The sequence below is a fragment of the Dysidea avara genome, chromosome 6 (assembly GCF_963678975.1).
Source record: "Dysidea avara chromosome 6, odDysAvar1.4, whole genome shotgun sequence".
Classification (NCBI taxonomy): Eukaryota; Metazoa; Porifera; class Demospongiae; order Dictyoceratida; family Dysideidae; genus Dysidea; species Dysidea avara.
Window position 1 is genome coordinate 6935671 of NC_089277.1, and position 22566 is coordinate 6958236.

General features: G+C 39.1%; 3 protein-coding genes across 3 annotated transcripts in view; 1 reads left to right on the forward strand and 2 right to left on the reverse strand.

Moving 5' to 3' along the window:
- Window positions 1-11759, reverse strand: part of LOC136259029 (androglobin-like) — a 30632-nt gene extending 18873 nt beyond the window's left edge. The window contains exons 1-17 of the mRNA XM_066052434.1: window positions 11603-11759; window positions 11430-11526; window positions 11333-11380; window positions 8086-8178; window positions 7219-7539; window positions 7029-7168; window positions 6491-6580; window positions 6054-6381; window positions 5352-5632; window positions 4840-4959; window positions 4012-4075; window positions 3651-3737; window positions 3318-3354; window positions 2980-3084; window positions 2637-2841; window positions 1809-1923; window positions 144-311 (exon numbers count right to left, since the gene is read on the reverse strand). Of these exons, the coding sequence (XP_065908506.1) occupies window positions 144-311; window positions 1809-1923; window positions 2637-2841; window positions 2980-3084; window positions 3318-3354; window positions 3651-3737; window positions 4012-4075; window positions 4840-4959; window positions 5352-5632; window positions 6054-6381; window positions 6491-6580; window positions 7029-7168; window positions 7219-7539; window positions 8086-8178; window positions 11333-11380; window positions 11430-11526; window positions 11603-11661 (2358 nt within the window). The 5' untranslated portion in view covers window positions 11662-11759. The remainder of the gene's footprint in view (window positions 1-143; window positions 312-1808; window positions 1924-2636; window positions 2842-2979; window positions 3085-3317; window positions 3355-3650; window positions 3738-4011; window positions 4076-4839; window positions 4960-5351; window positions 5633-6053; window positions 6382-6490; window positions 6581-7028; window positions 7169-7218; window positions 7540-8085; window positions 8179-11332; window positions 11381-11429; window positions 11527-11602) is intronic.
- A 151-nt stretch (window positions 11760-11910) lies between these two features.
- LOC136258478 (small ribosomal subunit protein bS1m-like) lies at window positions 11911-12399 on the forward strand. The gene has a single exon (XM_066051788.1). It carries the CDS (start codon window positions 11911-11913, stop codon window positions 12397-12399), a length of 489 nt encoding a protein of 162 aa, XP_065907860.1.
- Window positions 12400-12598: 199 nt separating this feature from the next.
- LOC136259031 (uncharacterized) lies at window positions 12599-22430 on the reverse strand. The gene is made up of 10 exons (XM_066052436.1): window positions 21459-22430; window positions 21179-21242; window positions 18563-20361; window positions 18482-18507; window positions 18384-18419; window positions 18055-18168; window positions 15653-15781; window positions 14114-14250; window positions 13346-13454; window positions 12599-12805 (listed from the first exon to the last, which is right to left on the reverse strand). Exons 1-10 carry the CDS (start codon window positions 22414-22416, stop codon window positions 12740-12742), a joined length of 3438 nt encoding a protein of 1145 aa, XP_065908508.1. The 5' UTR covers window positions 22417-22430; the 3' UTR covers window positions 12599-12739.
- Between the last annotated feature and the right edge of the window lie 136 nt (window positions 22431-22566).

Genomic DNA, 22566 nt, shown 5'->3' on the forward strand with positions numbered 1-22566 from the left:
TCGAAATTAAAACCTTCGAAACTTAGATTTTACCGTTCCTACGAAAATTTCTGGTTCGAAAATAACCAGCTATATAGTATACAATTCACTATGTAATGTAGTGACTCAGGTAACACTGTACATACGTATAACACACTCATTACCTTATAGAGATGGTATTTGATGTGATGGTCATCCAGTTTCACCTTGGCTAGTTCAGTCACCTGATCATTCATGGAGGGTGTGTGGTCAGTAGTGCCGTCACAGGTGGTGGCTATTTCCAATAAATTACTAACAATATCAGAACCATGTGCCAACATTAGCTTGCTCTCCTATACGTGATGATGGTAATGATAATGTGACATGCTGTACACAAATTTACTGACTAAAGGTATATAGGTACAGTAAGGAAATCACAGTATAATATGCATATGTACAAGCACAGTAGACAGCGTTGGGGGTAACGCGTTACGTAATAATTATTACTTTGTGGTAATGAAGTAATACAACGAAATATGCTGTAAAAACAGGTAATATACGTAACTCAAGCAATTTACTTGCAAATGTAACGCATTACCTAAGTAATGAAGTTACTGCAACAAGTTTAATATTACGCAATATTATTACTTTAAGTAACAAAGTTACTAATCTCATTAGTAATCCACTGAGTAATGCCTAGCCACAACGAAGTAACGAAACCTACTGAATGAAACCTACGGAAAATGCGGGCGAAAAGCATAACACAGCCAGAGGGAAGCCATATCGCGCTATCGCAAATCGACACCTTGCGGTGTCAGCGAAAAGAACTGGAATACAAAGGAGGACAAAGGTAAGTCCATGATATGTGCATTGTACGTACTGTGGTTGGCAAAAAGGTACGTCTCGGGACAAAGTGAAGCCGAACAGTGAAAAAATAGCCCATAGCTTTACTCATTGTCAAGTTATGCTCGGCTGAAGGCATCAGTTAATTAGTTAGTCAGTCAGAATAAAATTCTGTTAAACAGAAAATTATTAAAATTCTGAAGGAAGGTTTGGGGTCACTCTGAAGGCATTTTTGGGCTTGGTTATGCCTAACCAATACTGCCAAGCTGTTATGAAGGAAATTTGAGGCTGGTTTTAGGGTGATATTTTTGGGCAAGAAAGCCCAAAACTGTATGATCCCTATACACCACCAACCACACAGATATGATCACATACTTTGCATCAACACACACACGCATACACACACACACGCATACACACACACACGCATGCACACACACACACGACACCTGTGCACTATTCAGGTGATAGGTAGGATTCAGTGCAAGCAAATCCTCCAGGGGCAGGACTAGTAACCTCACAGGAGTCCCACAGGTGAAGATATGGGCACCCGAAATCCCACTTGGGCCTTCACCTGCTATGGACAGTTGGAATTTGCTTCCCCAGTTAACACCAGGTACCCATTGATGTTGACACCAGGCCACCAGGTCTCCATTTAAACAGCTAGCAATGTGAGTAAAGTTTCTCGTTTATGGAAACAAAAACAACAACAACAACTACACTGATGGCTGCAGGTTCAAGGCTGCCTAGGTCCAGTCAAGGATTTTTTCTCCTTTCTCCAACTTTTCAAACACACTTTCTGTAACAACTTTCAAGAGGCTGTAGGACCAGGTGTCCTACAGACCTGTCCTAAAGACCTTAAGCCCTTGTGCTGTAAAGCCTTAATAAATAATAAAACTACAACAATTCGGGGTAACCGAGCATCGAATCAGGAGCCTTTCGATTACCAGGCCAATGCTTTAAACACTTGGCTATGCTGCCTCACACATGCACACACACAGACTCACCTCATTCATATGTACAAACACATTGTCCTCATTAGTTAGGATGAAGTAGTGATCCGAGAATAGTTCAAGATGATAACCTATTGGAGCCATTATCTGTAGCCGAAATATGTGTTTTCTGCAAACAAAGATATCACTAGTAAAATATGTATGCTGCTATTGTTCCATGCAAGCATCACGTTGTGTTCATACACTATATACACTACACATGACTGCCCCCCAGTGATCTCAAGCAATGATAACTGTACTCAAATTAGTAGAAAAAAAATTGCTGGGAATCCGTTCATTTACGTATGTGCATAGCATTTGTTCAAAATATCCTAATATAACAAACGCTCACTTGTGGAACTAATAAGGAGGGAGGGTTGTTTGTCTAACCGAACAGCATGTAAAATCTAACAACTGGGTCTTTTGTATTCAGCATATTCTTCAATTATTCTAATACAGCCAGCCGTTAATTGAGCAGCCCTTTAGACATTTGGAAAAGCATAATTGAGTTGAGATTCAGATATGTAATTGACTTAATTTTCACTGCAATAAACATACACCCACACTATAAAAACTCAAACTGTCCTTGTCTCATGTACGTAACAAATGTGGCTTAGTTACTTTCATTTGTGAGGCATGGTACAACCTGGTGTGGCGTAGTGTTACCCCTAGACCTGAATATAGTGGATATAATGCACTCAGCAATCTCTGGGTGGTGATACGTATTGTGTGACAATGCAAACAGGCTTACTTTTATACATAATACACATACAATGCATACACACACGCATGCATGTGTGTGCCTGCATACCCACGCACGCACGCACGCACTACTCCACTCACCCAGGTGGCAGGGACAGTACAGCAGTTTGAGCAGCAGTAGTGGTGATGGATAACAGTGGAGGCTTTAACACTACATCCTTCCAACAATATGGCTCCACTACTAGTACTCCAGCAGGAAGCACTTCACGACACTTCTGCACTGGACTAGCAGTGGTGGTACCTTCTGAAGGTTGTTCATCTCCTGACTGAACTGGAGGTACTATGCCTAATAGTGAAGAAGAAAGTAAAACCTCAGTAAGAAGGGAAGCTTTTGTACCATAAAATATGACCACTTTAAAGAGGTAGTCTTATTAAAGAAGGGGCCAGCAGCAAACACCACACCGATACACACCTACACACTTACCCAACATAGGTAGTTTCCTAGTTCTACTGATCTTCTGGCCATCCACCCAGTTACACAATGCCGAGAAGCTGATGGTCACATCTACTGTCTCTGAACTATCAAACACTATAACACAACAAGGTCAAGGAGAACTACTGATAATTGTAATCATTTTACTTTTCTCGTTAGTCTAGTCTTGAGTGGAATGCTTGCTAGCAGTATGCAAAGTAAAACAATGTCTATTTTAAAGGTTGTTTGCCTGCCCACTGCTTAAAATAATACAAATGTTTCCTTTTAAAACTAGCAAACTCTTGTATGCAGTATGTATACATTACCCTAATATCATCACATTAGGATACACACTACAGGAGTCATTGTATGTGGTCCAGACAATATCTGTAAAGAAGGATAAGATGGGTATACATAGAACATGTGATTATATGGCATATGGTATGCAATATGGAAACAAGTAGCATACAGTATGTAATGTATAACACCAAGGAGTCTTGATAACACACAGCTAGACTAAATGTAACCTGAATGTAGCTGTGGTATGCATGGTTTATGGCTATGTCACAATAGTACAGTTTGTTAGCAGGGACAAATTTTCTGGCAAATTTTGGATACAGTATTTACTAAACTAGCGGAGCATCTATACAGACAGAATATAACAATCATAGTTACCAACTTACCTTTGATGAGGACATGACGATGGAAGATGCAGCAGCTCCCTTCTTGCCAGAAAGACTAACTGGAACAGCACTGTTAGCTGTAGTGTTCTATATAAGTGAACAATGTGGTATATTAAATTAGTGTACTATATAATGGTCTACATACATACTGGGTGTGTAGAAAATGTTCTCACATATAAATGATCACATTCATGTACTGTAAGTACCATTCACATATAGTACATGTATTTCCTACTACACTGTATATGTTTTAATGGTACTATGACATCAAACCATTGTAACACTTTGGGCATGGCATGCTAGTTCACACATACACAGTACACCAACACAATAGTATGTATATGTAGAGTATAGTACTAACCCTCAAATCTTGGCACATCTCCTTTTGACTGAATGTGACAGGATTATAGAAGACATGTAAGACACTACAGAGATAGTAATATAGAGATATTATTTACTGGGACTATTCTATTGGAGTACACTGTAGCCCCATTTCAGATGCGGTATGCGTGGGTTCACCAGTCATAATAATTATTTATAAAAAAAGTTAACAAACAAGTACACACAAAAATTTGGAATTTTCAACTAGAGTAGGGACCATAGCACATTGATAAAAGTACTGAAACAAGTTGGAGTAGTCCATGATATTAAATCACAGTAAAACAATAAGAAGTGTTATATCCCTACTGTGCTCCAGATACCATAATGGAAATGCACAGTAGGGATATAACACTTCTTATTGTTTTACTGTGATTTAATATCATGGACTACTCCAACTTATCTTTTTATCGAAGTGCTATGGTCCCTACTCTAGTTCAAAATTCCAAATTTTTGTGTGTACTTGTATAGAGATCAATTAATGCTACTATTTATGGGACACTTTACCTATGTATAAACAAACTGGAATCACAATTTGTCCAGCTCTCAAAAATGACATCACACAAATGTTTCTGGATTTACTGTGCAGTATAGCACATTCATTGACCCAAACCAGAAGCAATGTGGTTTGCTTTGGGATTGTACTGCACTGCTTGTACTGTAGGGTACATATTGTATGTTTAGTAAACCTTGACCAAAGTTAACTTCCTTACAAAAGCACTGCAGGTAGCTGCATTATATACCGTATTTATGATGGGGACCTGACTAGATGCGTACTCTGAGGTATACAGTGTATGTCTAGAGGAGTTACCTGAAGGTACATATGAAGTCCTCAAAACTGATCCAACTGGTGTGGTCTGGTTCTGTTGGTAAAACAGGAGGTGCTACTATTGATCCATGAGAACCATCTGTAATAGATGTCTCATCACTCCTAAATAAGTGTAATAAGAGTAGGACAATATTACGTCAGAAAATGTAGGGCTTGAACACTGGCCCAAACAAAAAGTGACTTTCCTACACACTGTTGAAAAATAGATCATAGAAATAAGGAGCAACTAAGAACCAAGTTGATTTGAGACTAATTTGTGTACTTGACGACTGGCCAACCATGTGGCAAAGTACTGATTTGCTAAGTGCTGGTGTATGCGATTACATGCAAACTAACACATACACACACTGCAGAAATGTACACACATATAACACGGACATACTACATGACACAATACACACACTACAGTATACACACATGTGCACACAGACACACTACACATACTCATACATATTAATACATTACACTATACAGGCAGCATTTTGGTAACTAACTTCTCAGGTACAGCAACAGGTGGTGGAGGAGGAGGTTTGGCTAGTAATGGAGTATTCAGTTTAATCCATTTTGGTTCACGAGGTCTGGGGCTAGGTGAGGGAGGATCAGTAGGCAACTTGGAACGATGACGCAGCCCCAGGTAATGTGGTGTCTGAATAACTGGAGGAGGGGGCTCCTTGGGGGGTAACTGTAGTGGCTCATCTCGTACTTGTGTCAACAACACAGCATGAGGATGGTGTGGGGGTAGCCCATTCTCTGTTAGTAACTCTGAAGCTATTGCCTAAATAGGGCATTGCAACATGTACATGTTTACCAACAGAGACACACAAAAGGTTGAAAAGCCTGTACATGTATCGTACATATAAAAAAGTCAATTGACAGTTATACTGCTTGAGTTTGAGCACTTGAAACTATCATGACTAATTGAGCTTACATACGCTAGCAATTTCAGAGCGTAACCACAACTTTATAAGGTGGTGTGGTTTTGGCGCAAGGTCACACCAGTCACATGATGTTATATCACTTACCACTATGACACATGACCATAACCACTATAAATAAATAAATGTGTAATTTGACAAAGTACAGTGACCTTAGCTTTAAAGTACTACTAGGCTAGCTCGAGTGACAATAGAACTTCCCTATATATAAGATGTTCTATTTTGTACATTAAGTTTAGTTCCCACACAAGACACACATACCAATTCTTGTTTTACACTCTGTTGTATGGGATACCAGGTAGGAGGTTGAGCAAAGCTGGCTAACACAAGAGCTCTAGTCAACTCAGTAGACATCACTGGTTGCAGCACAGCTCCTCCTGGTGGGACACTAAGATGAAGGGCTGATCCTTTGTGTCGTTGCTTCCCTTCCACATTGCGAGGTGACTTGCCCTCTGCGGCCAGGGTAGAGTCAAGATGTTTGTTGTGTAATGGGATGGATGGTGTGCTGGAGTCTGGTGGTTTCTCAGGTGGTCTCTTCCATAGAGGTAGCCAGCCAGATAACTTGTCCCATAACTCTACACTATCTCTCCTGAATGAATAAAGGATGAACATTGGTGTACACATATATGTGTACACTGTATGCAAGCAAACTAGACACTATACACGCCAACACAAATATAATACAATATGTTACTCACTTTACAGCAATGGTGTGCGGTAACCATCCAGTCAACATGTGGACAGGACTGGCCTCTCCAAACTCACTCCACTCACATCCAGCAGTATAGCTACATACAACCAATCAAGTACACCGCATGAGTACATACAATGGTAATCACATATGTATTAATGTTTTCACAGGACAAGATTTATTCAATCAATTTAAAACGATGAATTGCAATTGACCAAGTTGACACTTGTTTTTTAGGTACATGTTGCCAGAGAAATATCCTAACATTTTGCAAATACTTTTCACTAAATGTTGTTATTTAAAAGAAATTTTCTACGTATAGCAAATGCATATATTAAAGGCTGTAAGATTTATAAGAGACTTCTGGAGATGCCTTGCCTGTATGTGTGTATGTATAAACCTACATAATATGTGACTGCTGTAATATATTGTACAGCCAAATGAATAGTGTGGGTACATATTTGAAATCTCACAACTTGTCTCTGTACATACAACATAAGATATGTGCCCACACTATACACACATATTGTAGACACACAACCTACTCTAAGGACATGATCTTGAGGATTGCCTTGCTTAAGATGGCTGGCCATAGTTCACAAGGATTAGTGGTGGATGGTAGCAGAAGACGACCCTGAGCATCAAATGGAAGGTGATCATCTATGGTCACTTTTCTCCAATGACCCTACATGTGTGTGTAATGGGTACACATCGGTATACATGTAAAATCCTTACCATCCAGTATAGCCGGACACAATATTTACCAGCCGGGTTATAAGATGGTGTAGCCTGTCCTTTAGGTTGAGGGAAGATGTGATCCCATGGTCTCCAACACTGTCCCATCAACCCATCAGCAGTCTCAGAACCTGACATACTGGATGGGTTACCAGAACCAGTAGGTGCTACCATCTGGTTTAGCCCGGCACTCAACTGGACTCTCACATTCCACAGAGCCATTATCTGACTAATAATCCATAGCATTGTCTCACTAGTGTACAAGTGTTCATTTGTGGATACAAGATCAAACGTGTCCTCCGACATCACAATGCTGGGTGTCTGCAAATTACATAGATAGATCACATGATGTAGCCTGAGGGCTAGATATTTAGGACCAAAAATATGACCTTGATAATGAAGTGGTTTTAATAACAAGGCCATAAAGTACACCTTGGGGAATACTACACCACAGTAGGTTGACATGGCTGTATAGTGTGCATGGTCTCAATAAAGTACACTTTAAGAACTACTTGACATGGTCACTACAATAAACTGGTCTTCATATTAATGAGGTAAAGAAGTACACTTTAGCTGTGTCCTACTTGGTGGTAATGAGGTGGCTGCTGAGTGAGATTTTACCGTATTAAAAGACACACTGTTGCAGACACAGCATATATATGTGTGCACGAATAACAATCAAACAGTCTTTCCCATGGCTGAAACAATAAACAAAACAGTTCCTTATTGTCAAGCACCTACATGGAACTTTGCCACCAGCAATTAAAATGTTCATGACACATCACAACCTCCCTTGATATTGATTCTCGTACATTACACTGACATGTACATATACACACATATGCGTGCACACACACACACACATACCTGATCCATCAAATATTCAGATGGTCTCTTCCAACTATCAACTTGTAATGATCCAGGTAACAACACATGCCCATCAGGATCATCATATAAACTCTAGGAAGTACAACATGTACAGCATAGCTCTTACAAATTTCATTGTCTATTGCATAACATATATGCATTAATGTACGTAAAATACCACTTTTGTGAAAATTGTTGAGTGCAACTTGTTTGCAGTTTGCAATTACACGCATACAGATGGTTGCACAACAGCATGACCTGCACTTATTCTGCATACGTACAGTTCAATAGCAAAAGTAATGAGGTCTTTTGTTATCATGTTGCATGTATGCAGTTTGTTCTCACACAACAGAATCATGTGTGCTGCATGTGTGCAGTTTGCTTTCACAAGTTAGCTTTATTTGGGAGTTGGTTTGCCTACAAATTGCACAACATGCAGCTTTTCTGCATACAATATGAAATAGTCAATCAAATTAAAAGCAAACCATTGCTTAAAAATTCCGCCTAAACTATTAGCTACTTATAGTGACAACCTGTTGGGTCTTCACAAAGAAAACAACAAGAAGGATTGTTGAATTACAATTAACCTTTACTAGTGGGATGTGGTATACTACAAGAATTTGCAGTAGCAGTACAATACAAGTACAGTCGATTTCAGGTTGCTTGCAAATACATTTGAACAATTCGCACATGTGATTGCTTGAACACGTGAACTGACTTTATTCGAACAAGCTCATTTTATTAATGCAACTACATTTTTTCGACTTCTTAGATTGTTAGACAATGCCAGGGGCATAGTGAGGTACGTAGTTATTCAACACATTTAAGCACTGCACATAAGCATTACGAAAATCACGTGTGCAAATTGTTCAATTGCATTCGCAAGCAACCTGAAATTGACTGTACATCGGTCTGTCATAGGTGGGGCACAGGGTGGAGAAACATTGTATCACTAATGCACTATTGTTTGTTATGTGTAGGTTAGAGACCTAGCACGAAGATCCGAGGGCGTGGTCTCTAACTGACTTAGAAAATGTATGCATTATATATGGGCATATAGGTGGAGTCAATGTGGGATTGGGTTATATGTCATACTGAAATCGTCGTGCAATGTTAAAATAATCACGGAGGAGTGAACGTGTTTTTGTTGAAGTGTTGAAAAAGATCAAAGTTCGCACCGCTTCCTTTCGCAAGTTGGATCTGGCACAGCTGGGAAACGGCAGTGATCGATAATGTTGAGCCGGTTTAGCGGTAGCCAGTGCCTATGGCGTCACAGCAGTGTAAAGAACACGTGTGTCAAAGAAGCAGCTTGTGTGGATTTATACGATGTGAACAAGTTGTCACAAGTTGTGCCTTCAGTGGTGCCACAGTAGCACGAAGAACAGGCATGGTTTCTAATATGGACCACACCCACATTACATGTAGCGAAGGAAGATTACCTAGTTAGGTTTTGGTAAAGTCCATCCATAGTTTAATAGACGACGAAAACAGCCATAGAACACTCTAGAAACAGATGGGCGCTTAACAGAATTTTCCGTGATATTTTTGGACTTCTCCGTTCATCGTAACAAACGTACGTACAACGCTACAGTGTATCTCCCATAATCGAATTCTTTTAGGTATGCCTATAAAATGAATAGAGTGGTTAAGCACATGTTGGCCTGGGTGACTGGTCACCCAGTGCAGGCTATCAGCCTGATTATGTTTGGAGGGAGCATTGCAAATCAATGATCGAAAGTGAGATTTGTGATGCTTGAGATCCTTTCTGTTAGCAGGTTTCTAACCATTTTAAGAACCTGCTAGCAGGTCTTTTAGTGTATTTTAAAGACCTCATTATCCTCCAAAGATCAAAGCATATTATGCATACCATTTTCTAAGTCTTATCTGTAACACAGCAAGGGAGTGTAACTTTTATCCTTTATTTACTTTGATTTGAAGACTCAAGTAGCCAAGAAGCAGCAGAGTATTTGGACTTCTATCTACTATTCATTTCTAAATTTTGTGTCTTAACAAAGCTCAACCAGAGTACATCACTGTGAAAGGAATGTGTGTACTGGACCTAAACAGGCAGTATGTGGCCACAAATGACATTGTAGCTTTGTAGTAGATGTATTTCTTGTACTGTATATAAATCAGAGACAGTAATACAACTGTACAAATATAAATTAAAGTGCAAACAGCACACATACAGTCACTTATATGCTAAACTGCTTGCAAGTTGCACACAAGTGATGGCACACATGCAATTACATGTATGTTATGGCTATGCATGCAATTGGTTACCATGTTCACACATACACAAGAATGCATGCAAACAGCACTTACATGTGTGCAACATAAAAACAAAAATTCATACTTAAAAGTTATAAAATAAATACCATGTTCAAAAAAAGATGGTAAAACATTAAGCCAGAGACCTCAACCTGTACAGTGTATTTCAAATGAGACCTGAGGTTAAAATGAGTGAGATTAGCTTACTTATGCGTGAGGTCTCCTCGTAGAAAAGTTCCTGTAAAATTTGTAAATTTTGCCACTTTCCTTGACTATTTTCCAAGCTATTTTCAGTTATACCTCTCCATTTTTAGCTAATAGATCACTACTTATAGTATGGATCCTGAAAAATTAGAAGTGGATTTTTTCTTGACATTTCAGCCAACCAAATGATTAGTGGTTAACAGCAAAGGTGTCAACAACAGACATGTACAGTTTGGCTTCATTACAAGTTAGTGAAAAGAGCTGTAATGGACACTGCACTCTTATGGCTTCATCATAGGAAATGTTTGGTGGAAATTTTGATTCGCCATAAAATACTAAGATTTTGAAACATTTTTAGCGGGTCAAGCAGTACTACAAATCAGCCAGATTTCAAGATCATGTGTAATTGTATCCATGAGTTATTAAATGTTTTTGAGGATCCAGCTCAAACTACAATACTTTGCCAAGATGCCAGAAGTAAAATTAATTACGTGAGAGTTTAATTTTCCATGGAAAACTATGTGTGAGACAACAATCTGATACGTGTGTCTCATGCTTACTGCGTACGTGAGAGTTGAGGTGTCTGCTAAGCATTTAGTTGAACACCAAAGATAAGAGCTTTCACAGGTGAAAGCTCCCTATAGGTCGAGTCAGGAGCCCACAAGTGTTGCAAGTGTTTTAATGCAGCACCTAACTGCCTTGCTACACTTGTGGGCTACTGAAGAAAGGCAAAAACATACACGTTACTATTTTTGAAAAAAAAGTCACTTACTCCAGGTAGCGGTGTTTTCTTGTCTTTCCCTTTTCCCCCAGCCATTTCCTAATGACAAACATGGTGATACAAACTAAATGATGCTCTAAAAGCTTACCCATTTTTCTGCTGCTAATTCACTTTCAGTCCACTCAGGCCATATTGATATCTTCTGCACGTCCTGGTCCCTGCGCTTCTTGCTATCCGAGGTTGCACTGTGTGCGCGCAAAAATATAAGAATACAAATGACAAAATTACTTGCTTGCGCAATAGATGAAGATATTAACGAACCTGCCAGTACGTTCTTTGGATTTATTCGCACTCACTGGTAAGGCAGCTTTCCCCGGCATCGAAATATAGTTCAGCAAAAACTAGAAGTTTATCATGGTCTCCAAGGAAACAAGTTAATGTGCTATATTATAAGCGCCTGCGCGATTAAGCAGTGTAAATCGTATCTGTTGTTGCGTAAGTAAAATACAAGCGACTGTACGTGGACATCGAGCTGATACAACTGCAGCTTAAGCAGTTAGTTAAGAACCTGATATAAAGATTTAATCGTATGATTGCTCACGTGACTCGAAGCAGAAAACTGTCTCAACATGTTTAGACAGTTGTTACTCACAAACAGGTGGAGCAGGTTAACTAGAAATGCTAGACTTGTTAATCCTAATAGCAGGACAGTGTGCGTTAAATGGAGTAGACACATTGCATCAACTAAAACATTGTCATCCGAACAAGAAATACCCAATAATTCCCAAACTGCTAACAATTCCACGAATGATATAGCAAGCAAAGAAAAGACATTTAAAGATATGTTTGAAGCATCCAAGTTTGTCAATATGATTGATCCAGTTGGGAAAATTGTTGACGGAAAAATAATAGCAGTTGATGGTAATAAACTGTACATTGATTTTGGTGGCAAGTTCCATGGAGTAGTGGAAAGGCCAGTGAAAAAGGCTAGTGGATACATTAAGGGTGTGAAGGTGAATGTTTTAATCAAGGACTTGGAGATTGGGATGCATTTCTTGGGATCTAATAGGGACACATCATTATTGGAAGCTAGCATAGAACTTGTAGGGCTCGCATAATTGGTAATTATTTCAATCACTGGGTTAGTAATCAGATTAAACTGAGTAATCTAGTGGTATTTGGTAATGCAGATCATGTAAACAAGAGTACATAATATGTAGAGAGCAAATACTTGACACCTACATAATCAGGACAAATCTCTGCTTGTTATGCAAGTCTACTTATATATAGATTTCATTTGTGAGTTAATAAAACCACTTTATTTCATTCAATTACACTTCATTTCATTTAATTCCAATGGAAAACTACAAGTGTACGATTACAATGAATACGGACAGTACCATTTTAATTAATCTTATATTAGATACAAAGAAGTGTGCATTAAAAACACAAGATGTGCTAGGAGTAATGTTTGGTAGTGTGTGACTCTAGTTCTTGTACTAGCGTGGTCCTTTCCTCCATCAACTGAAATATAAACAACATAGTAAATGACTAGTACAAACAGTATAATAGCCCATTACATAATAGAGAGCGTATTTTCTACTGCAAACTCCGAGGAACTGTATATTGAATTTTATTACCACAGTGAAACCTCTATGATCTGACGCTCATTGGGATAAGAAAATTGTGTCGGATTAGCAAGGATGTTGTAGTATTACATAGAAAGTCTTTAGTATAGAGGTACTCTGGATTAGAGAGGCTTCAGTGTACAGCTACCTTATTGAAAAGACAAACAGCAAGGCGTCAGGGCTAAATGTAACCTTGTTCAAACAAAATGTTTAATGAGAGGGAAGACATTACCTAACCTCATATCTGACACTTATTTCTAGCATAGAAATGAGACCTGAGAATGTACCGTACAGTTAAATAAAATTTTAAATATTCGATTAATTGACAGGAGACCAGGGTAGGCTGCAAAGCCTTCAATATTCAAAATAGCATGGAAGCATTACACAATACTACACAGAACCCAGCAAGTTACAACACACAGATCACATCATTCACCTTGTGTAACATTTCCTGTAAGTCTGTATTGAGTTTGGTCAATGCCTTGTTCTCTTGTTGAAGTGATTTAATGCTCTTCTGTAACTCTGCCTTGTCCCTGTTACCCTTCCTACACCAATAAGAACAGTATGTAAACTACCTTACATACGTGTAACAGTAGAATTCCTTAGAAACACCTACAGGTAGTTCATGTTTACTATGGAGTCAGGCTGTTTGGGATGAATTTCTATCAAGGAGATGCTCACAAGAAAGTTTCTTTTGCCTTTCTATGTAATTCACAGTTTGTCAATGTTGCCCTAACAGTCACTTCTTTGGCAGCATTACTAAACTATGGAATTGCTCAGGTTTCACTAAAACTTTACAATATTGCACACTATACAGACCTGGAGGATAAAAGTATGGTGATTTGATGACTATCCACCAAATTCAACAATGTTATGCTACAATTATCCAAACTCATTATCCCACCAATACGTATTTTGTAAAACTTATAAAACCTCCAACTGAATTCCCTACAATTATCATACCAACTACCACTACATGGCTTAAGCTAGTATAACTGGATAGTGCTGAACTGTACGGATTGGCAGGCACTTACATGGTAAAGAATTACATACACATGTATATATGCAGTGTATATACATCGTATGCATGCACATCACAGACACACACTTCAGAAATACATGCACACAAATGTATGTACATACTCGCACAAGCAATACGGATATACATATACGCACATGTATGGATGCAAACACAAGTACTTACACAGGTTCTTCTAAGTGTTCTCTGCTGTTTGTGATGGCTTTCTGTAGCTGCTCGATGTGACTGCTTGTTGTGTGGTGGTGGTCTGATGTGTGCTGAGTTTCTTGCTTTGGCCTCATGTGTGGAGGTAAGATTGGTACCTATGGAAGGAGGAGAATAACACAAATTAGCCAATGTAGAAATATATACTTACTAGCCTTCTTTTGGGTACCCAATGGTTTTTAATTAACAGGAATATTGTGTCAGCAATTTGACAAAGTTCATACAACCTACCACATAGCCTTAATATTTCAAGGGGCAAATTTTTTGAGGTTGAGCAATCACAAAAATTTTCCCCTTGAAATATTTACGCTACACAGTATTGTTCATCACTTACATAATAAGACCATCAACAGGTCCCAAACATACATATAACTGGTGCATTTATTGGGGCTGGTTCTCAATCAGCATATACATGGTTCCAACAATTTCTCAAGTAGGTAACCTTCATGTCCTTTGATTCCTGTAAGCCTATATTTAGGCTTTGATGCACGCCTCTAATACAAACTTCTCAGGTTTTAGCGACAGAAATATCCCATAGCCACCACGTTGCTTACCATGAACTTCCCAATAAAAAATGGCACCAAACATTGAAGAATTTGAGTAAAACACCATTCATCATACCACTTAGAAAAAAGCCTTCTTCATCAAACGTCCGCCATGGCTGTACACTGGTTTACTAATCAAGACATATCTTTGCCATACTAAATGCCATGGCCTTAAACTAAGTGCCATTACAATCCTTGTGTGCTACTAAACTGAGTGGTATACAATAGATCACATGATTTTGAATGGATGCTTTAAATGCCATCAAGTTCTGGTGAAGACGATGCCTGCCATTCATCGCTTCATATAAAAAGTACTCTGTAGTGTTGTGTAAGACTGTTTACATGTTCTTGCAGTGCTTGAAATAAAGTTTTATTTCATGTATAGGAATATCCCAATGTACAGTAATAGAAGCCTGACGCTCTGCCTACAGTACACACTTATGCATTATTTTGTAGTCCTCCGTCTTTGAAGGTTAAGTAATCAGGACATCTTGTGGATAAGTGAGGAGTGGGGTAAGCAGTAGATCTTTTACTGTATAAAATATTCAGCACTGAGGTCTATTGGTGTGATGCGTGAGCTAGACCTCCCTTTGCTCTAGCTACATTTTAAACACTGTTGTTTGGAAAACAACATAATGCAGATACTGTGGATTCTGTATATTATGTATTACATGCAGGTACATAGTACATACAAGGGGAAGCCACAATAGTAATCACATTGCAAGTGTGTAAACAGTAAACCAATATTGAGTGTTAACAGTAAACAATCCCATATGATATCCCAGTTATCAAATATCAAAAAGAAGTTGTACAAAAAATGTTAGAAACCACCCCAAAAATATGAGAGTGTGTGTGTGAGTGTGTGTGAGTGTGTGTGAGTGAGTGTGAGTGAGTGAGTGAGTGTGTGTGTGTGTGTGCGTATGTCACACAATCATGTACATGCTCATATACACACCTTTTTGTTTTTCTTGGTAGGTGCCTGTTCTTGTGGTTCTATCTGTATATTCTCAGATCCCTGTGAGTAAGACCGCTCCCTCGTGATGGGAACCAGTGGTGGAGGGAATCTCTCAAAGTAGTCCTTGTGCTGTACACAAGTAGTACAATATGAATATAATGTGAATCAAATTAACATTTGTCAATACACAGATTTAATAAGACTACAACATTACGTATATGTTAAAGCATAGCCGCGAGTGCTTTATTGGCATCTCGGCCGCGCGCCTCGTACTTTATTTTTCATATAGCACGAGCAAGGCTATGCTTTAAATGATTTACGGAACTTTCTAGTCGTGTAGCTTCACCATACACTAGGACTTGTAATTAACAAGCGTTGCATGAACTATTAGCAGCCTGAACACACACAAACTAGTTTAACAAAGTAACTCACGCGTATTTCACCATAGTTTGGCATAGTAGACGTTCATCGCATCTTTTGGCAGGTTTTGCTTGCAACCCACAATCGATTCTATTGCGAGTCACATGGTGAAGTATTTCCGTGATAACTCCAGGACTTGTCCGATTACATTAACAAACGTAACAGCAACGTTACCTTCTCCCACCCATCATCGAAGCATTTAGGTATGTCTATAAAAGCAATCCAGTGGTGGAACTTGTATTGGCTGGGGTGATTGATCACTCAGCGCGGTGAGGCTATCAGCCTTCACCGGCTTGGGTGATTAGTCGTACTGGCGCGAGCCCTGTAGGCTATTAGCCTACACTAAGGCATGTGGGCAACTGCGCTTTATTGCCCACAAAGAGTGCTTTATTGAACGAATAAAGCACTCTTTGCGGTGCAATAAAGCACTCTTTGTGGTCGATGAAGCAGTTGGCCAACTGAGAGTGTACTTTATGAAATTTAAAGTACACTTTTCCCTTTGATCTCGCCCACGCAAAGTTCTATAATGCTGTGTAAAGTATATTATTATACATGCTTCAATGGGAAGCTGTACAACCACTGAGCTGAATCAGCTCATTGTGGTGGCTGGTTTACACAAACTAATTATCAATGTAATAGTGAATTAACATTGAAGTTCTCACCAATAGCCAATGTTTATGCGTACTCTGGACAGAGATATAGCTATTGTTCTTTCTTTCTTCAATTTACAAATGGATACCCTTGATTCGCTCACGTCCATACCACAAAACAGAGAACTGTAGCTACTTATTATTTAAAATCTAAAAAAAGCTACCAATGGTCTACCTCTTTACAATAGCCACATCAAACAGTCAGCTTAAACAGTGTGTCCAATAGTTGGAGCTAAGTGTGTTTAGTCTAAACTTCTAACGAAACATCCAAAATGAAGCACTATTGTGCAAAACCCTCAGGAAAATTGAATAAACATATGGATGTGCTATCTACTGACCAAGTGACAACACATGGATTGGCTTTGCTGCTTTGTCCTGTTTCTAAAGCAGGACCACAATTATCACCTCGATTAGTACACAAACCAGGTATAAAATGCAATTTGTACCTAATGAATGACTTACAGTAGCTCTGTTGTAGCAACGAATAGTGCAGTAACTTAAGTCGTTGCATCTACCAGTTCACTAACATTTCCTGGGCTTCTGTAGGTTCTTTAGGTGCCTTTCTTGTAGGTAAATTATTTTTCTCTTTTTATGATTTTCTTCTAGCTTGTTATCCATACAGATGTGTGGGTGGAAGGGGCTGGATAAATTTTTTTACTTTTTTAATGAAAAGTGTCAAAATGGTTTACTGACTGCTACAAATTTAAATATACTTGTGGCTTAAAATTATCAAAAAAAGGTTTAATGGATTTTATTAATTTGCTGAGGTACATTTTACAAATTAATTAGGCTCTATTACTTAACGATTGCTAGGTTTCACTGTAGTAACTTTCACATATACACAAAACCAAATACGATAGCTGGATTTGAGTGAAGACAAGTACCGCTAAAACTTTTTACATTTCATGTTGAATATGTCAAGAGGCAACAATGTACATGAATATAAGGAGCACTAGCGATTGTCTCCAGCCAAACATAGCCTTTTATACACAACTGTCTAGATGAAATTTGAAATTCTCTTATTGCATGAATGGCTGGTACCAAAATATTCCCAGCTGCCATATGTTGTCCCTAATTATATGCTCAATTGGCAGAAGCAAAGGCATACACAAACATCCCACATAAGCAGATCTTAAACTTGCACTTTGCAAAGACAAATTATTTGGGAAGAAAATCGCATTGCATGTTGAAGAGTGACTGTTACATACTACAAGTCATTGTTATTCTTGTGAAGAATACGCAAGGCAAGTCAATTGCATTGATGTCCTTCAATGTATGTTGTATATACTGTATCACTGATCATACAATGTTACAGTACAATGTTTAGCTTACTGATGTGACAATGCTGCTAGATGATGGAGTGGTAATACTGTCCAAAGAAGCTGATCGACTTATTGGTGGCAATAGTTCCTGATCATTGCTTGTTGCTTTGTGCTTCTTTGGCTTCTACAATAGTGTAGCACAAAAATACACAACCAACAATAACACCAGTACACATGTTGCATGTGGAGTTGCACTGAATAAATGACTGTGTCATATGTATGTAGTGTACGTGTAGTGTGTGTATGTAATGTGCTCACATGTGTGTGGTGTGACTATGGGCACAGTGAATTGTATTGTATGGACTGCATGCGTGCATGCACAAATATTCTGCAACTTACAGGTGGTGGTTTGGGAGGCACAGCTGATGGAAGATCCTAAGAACACACAAGTACAATATTTAATCCAATACACTAATACAAACATAGACACAACATACCTTAGTGAGAGAGTCTGGGGACACAGCTATAAACAAAATATATAATAACATCACCAATACAGTACACAGCTAATCCCTTACTTAATTGTTCTGCAGATTTTCTCTTCTCAAACACCTTGTTCAAATCCAGCGAACTAGATCTTGTATGGTGTCGCTTCTTTCTTGGCAATGGTATTGGCTTCTCTTCTTCAGGTGTTTCCGGTTCGATTACTTTAGAATCACTCTCAACTCTAATTATTGATAATAACTTGGGAGCATCATCTCTACGAGTACGACCGAAAATACCGTCAGTAACTTCAATAATAGGAGCAGTGGGGGCAGTCATAGATGTGCTACTACTTGACTTGCTCTGTGCGTCACCATCACTGCCTTTAGTATCGTCTCTCTGGTTGTCCATTTCTTGAGAATTGTCCTGAGTTTGTTGCTGGACATCTGAAGGTTGTTGCCGTTGCATGTTATCTTGTTCTATCTTTTGTGCTAATTTGTTCCCCTTCATTACTTTAGCATACATAGCACTCAGGTCATCCACAACAACTGGTTCCTTGGCAGGTTGTTGTTGAACAATGTCAGGTTGTACAATAGGTTCCATTAATTCTAGTGACTTGTTTCGTTTAATCACTTTAGCATAAAGTGCATTAGGGTCGGTTACAACAACTGGTTCTTTGACAGCTTGTTCTGGTTTGGCCTCCTCGGTGGTTGCCACAGGAGGTTGTGGTTGAGTTTGTAAAGTACTGAGATCAGCGTAGCCTGCTTCAGTTGTATCCACTGGAGAAAGTGACCTCCGTTTGCGCTTGTTATATGGTTCTGGTCGTGGAGGTGGTTTAGGCTTCTGCTTCTTAAAGCTGCTACTTGCCCGCAGTGTTGAATGCTTGGGTTTCAGCTCGTTAGATTTCCCACCCTTAGGTCTTGGTTTTAATGAGGAATAGAGTGCTGAAGTTTCATCCTCATCATCATCAAAACTATCTTCATCTGCTGACTCCATTTTGTGACCCAGTGTTGCTGATTTCTTGAAATTAGGCTTGGTGGACAGGTCTACTAATGGCTTTATAGGAGGACCAATATCATTTGATGGAGGTTTCACCTCTGAGTTCAGTCCAAGGTCAATTAATGGAGGACCAATTAATGGAGGACCAGGTGATTTGTTCTTACTCAGCGGTTTCTTGCTGCTCTCATTGGGACTAGTGACTAACGTACTCTTTTCACTAGAGTCCACTAGTGAACAAAACTGGTCATTCTGTGGTGGTGACTGAGGCAGGGGAACAGTGGGCTCAGGTCCTGGGGAGTGAAACCTCAGTGGCCTACCACTATCGCTTGTAAGAGATGTTGGCCAGTCTGAGTGTGATAAACTACCAGTCTTTGAAGGACTGTACTCAGCTGCCATTGCTGCAGTTGCTGCCACAGATAGTGTATCTGTCTGGTCAATAGTTGACTTATGTTGATGAAACTCAGTTCCACTGGACTTTGCTGTAGTAGAAAGACTATCAGAAGCCACATTCTTTGTCAGTTGCTTACGACTAGGAGGAGGCAAAAGTGGCAATTGAGTGGGAAAAGCTGAAGTCTTTGTGCTAGCACCACCAGAAGCTACAGCAGTGATTGTACTTTGTGGCTTGTGCTGATGATGTTGCTGCTGCTTTGGCAAAGATGGCAAATGAGTGGTTGCAGCAGTACTGTGAGGTGCTACAGTGGCTTGTACAGCAGGTATACTGTTAGTTTGTGGGAACATGGGTACCATCGATGCAAGCGAAGGTATACTCTTCAGCAGTGACTCAGGGATGGTGGATGGGATATCATATCCTTTCCTTTTAACAAGTACCATCTTCATGGCAATACAGAACTCATCTGCGGACAGTTTCCCATCCTTATTGACATCAGACAGTTTCCTATAGAAGATGCGATAACCAGATGATATCAAGTATGCAACAAGTTTCAACATACCAACAAGAGTGGGAACACCAACTTAACAGGAAATTTGACAGTGAGTGGTCAAGATAATTACTTCTACTAAAACTTGCAAGTTTGCTGGGGGCCCCATCATACACATCTAGCTATAATAAGGTACCCCCACAATATTTTAACACATCTACACCTCCAGTGACCTCCTGCATTCAATGTGAAGTTATGAGTACAAACCAATGTCACTGGAATTGGTTAATGCAGACACTGCAAAATAAGGACACCTTACATAACTGGACAAAAGGTGAATAATCAATCAGAAAGTCCCAAAGTATCCTTGCTACATAAACTGATGAAGAATTGTACAACAAACAAGCTGTAAGCCAAACACCATTGAAATACTCGATCTCACCTTCATTGCATGATCTGAGCCATTTGGAAATTAATCCTGAAAATCAGGGTACCAGCACATTATTGGTTGCAAGGGGCTTGACATTATACATGATAAATAAACACATACTAGGTATATTGGCTGTCATTGAACTCTGTGAAAATCAACCAGTGAAAACATGTCAAATAGCACCTTGTTATACACTAAACTGACAACTCATCTTGTAATATGTTGTATATTGTAGTTCCCCCCACACAATCCAATTCACATCAACTATTACAAATTATAATAGACACAAACACAACAAAACCATACAACACTGATTACATAAGGATTCCTGGGTAAAGAAGTATAATGGCTGCACTAGTCCCAACAAACTTTTGGTTTACATTTCACACTTATATAGTACTTACCAAATAGCTGATAGATCAGTGCTTTGTAATTTTGACTTCAAAAAGAAAACTCTTGCCTTTTCACCTATGTGATATAACAAAAACAATTAGTTAGGCACACATAATGAAATCTTAGTAAAATAGGAAAGCCATACTAGTGAATAAACAAGTTGCATTTCAAGGGATGCATTTGTTTGAAATACAGGAACAATACAAAAGGAGGTGCAAAAAAAACAACAAAAAACAAATTAAAACTTCCCTGATAAGAATTAATATCTATAACCAGTTATGATTAACATACCATATAAAAATCCATTCTCTGGTTTCAGGTCTCGGAATTGAGTTGCAAATTTCTCTCTTAGTTCTGGGTTCACAGTCCACTCGCTGTCTGGCGCCATGTTTGACTTAGTGTCCTGCGTAGGCTTCTGAGGGGTAGTTCCCCAGACATTTCCCGTTCCCTGCTGTACTGTTGTCATGGATACAGGTGCTTCACTGATTGCATTAAATCCATGTGTTCCATCAATAGTTGAAGATTTGCTGGTAAATGATGAATTAATCGACGAATGAACAGAAGGAAAATTAGGACTATGATTAACCACCGTTGGTTTAGGTAGCATTGTAGTAGTTTGTTGCTGTTGTTGTAAAGTGTCTTTGAAAAACAACGTCATTGGAGACCCAACGTCAATACTTGGACTATCTGTAGCAACTTTTGTGTTCTTTTCCACATGGTTTAGAGGAGGGCTTTCCACACCAGCATTGGCAAAGCTGGTGGTAGCATCGATGTCAATATTATGAGCATTATTTATTATCCCACTAGTGACATCGTTGCTATCCTTATCAATTGTATCACCCATACCTTTTAGTTGCTGGTAAGGATGACTGAATCTTGGTGAAGGAGGCGGTGAATGTTGGATATACTGTTGGCCGGTGGATGCACTGCGAGTGTGCTTAGTTGCATTAGATTTCTTTGGAGTAGAGGAGGGTTGTGTTTCAGCAACATTGAATCTTAACTTCCCAGGAGTTTTAGTCGTCTTCCGTTTAGGGGTTCCTTTCTTAGAACTAGAAAATTGCTCCTCGTTATCAAGACCTTGTTTAGTTGGGGTAAGCATCTTTTCCACTTCTTTTTCAGAGAATGCTTTATTTATCGCAGACTCGTTGTAACGGTTAAATTCTGGGCTATTCGATAGCGCGTTGTAAAACCCACTGCCATCTTCTTCTGGGTTTAGCGGCTCAGAGTCGTCCACAGCTGGATTGTACATAGTAAAAACAGCGTTGCAGAACAGATCACTTTTGGGCTGGGGCAGGTGTTTTGTTTGTAGTTCTTTCCTTCAGTCAATTACAAATCTTGTCTTAACAAGAGTTCTCAGTTTTCTTCATTTAACCAACCTCACAAAGACCGCTAAAATTAT

What these genes read in the sequence shown, in the direction of transcription:
- LOC136258478 (XM_066051788.1), top strand. Translation starts at nt 11,911, where the DNA reads ATGTTTAGACAGTTGTTACTCACAAACAGGTGGAGCAGGTTAACTAGA.
- LOC136259031 (XM_066052436.1), bottom strand. Translation starts at nt 22,416, where the DNA reads ATGTACAATCCAGCTGTGGACGACTCTGAGCCGCTAAACCCAGAAGAA. An exon ending in CTACCAAGAAAAACAAAAAG is followed by an intron (nt 14,251 to 15,652) that starts GTGTGTATATGA and finishes CTCCTTCCATAG; the next exon opens with GTACCAATCTTACCTCCACA. An exon ending in GAACACTTAGAAGAACCTGT is followed by an intron (nt 13,455 to 14,113) that starts GTAAGTACTTGT and finishes TTATTGGTGTAG; the next exon opens with GAAGGGTAACAGGGACAAGG.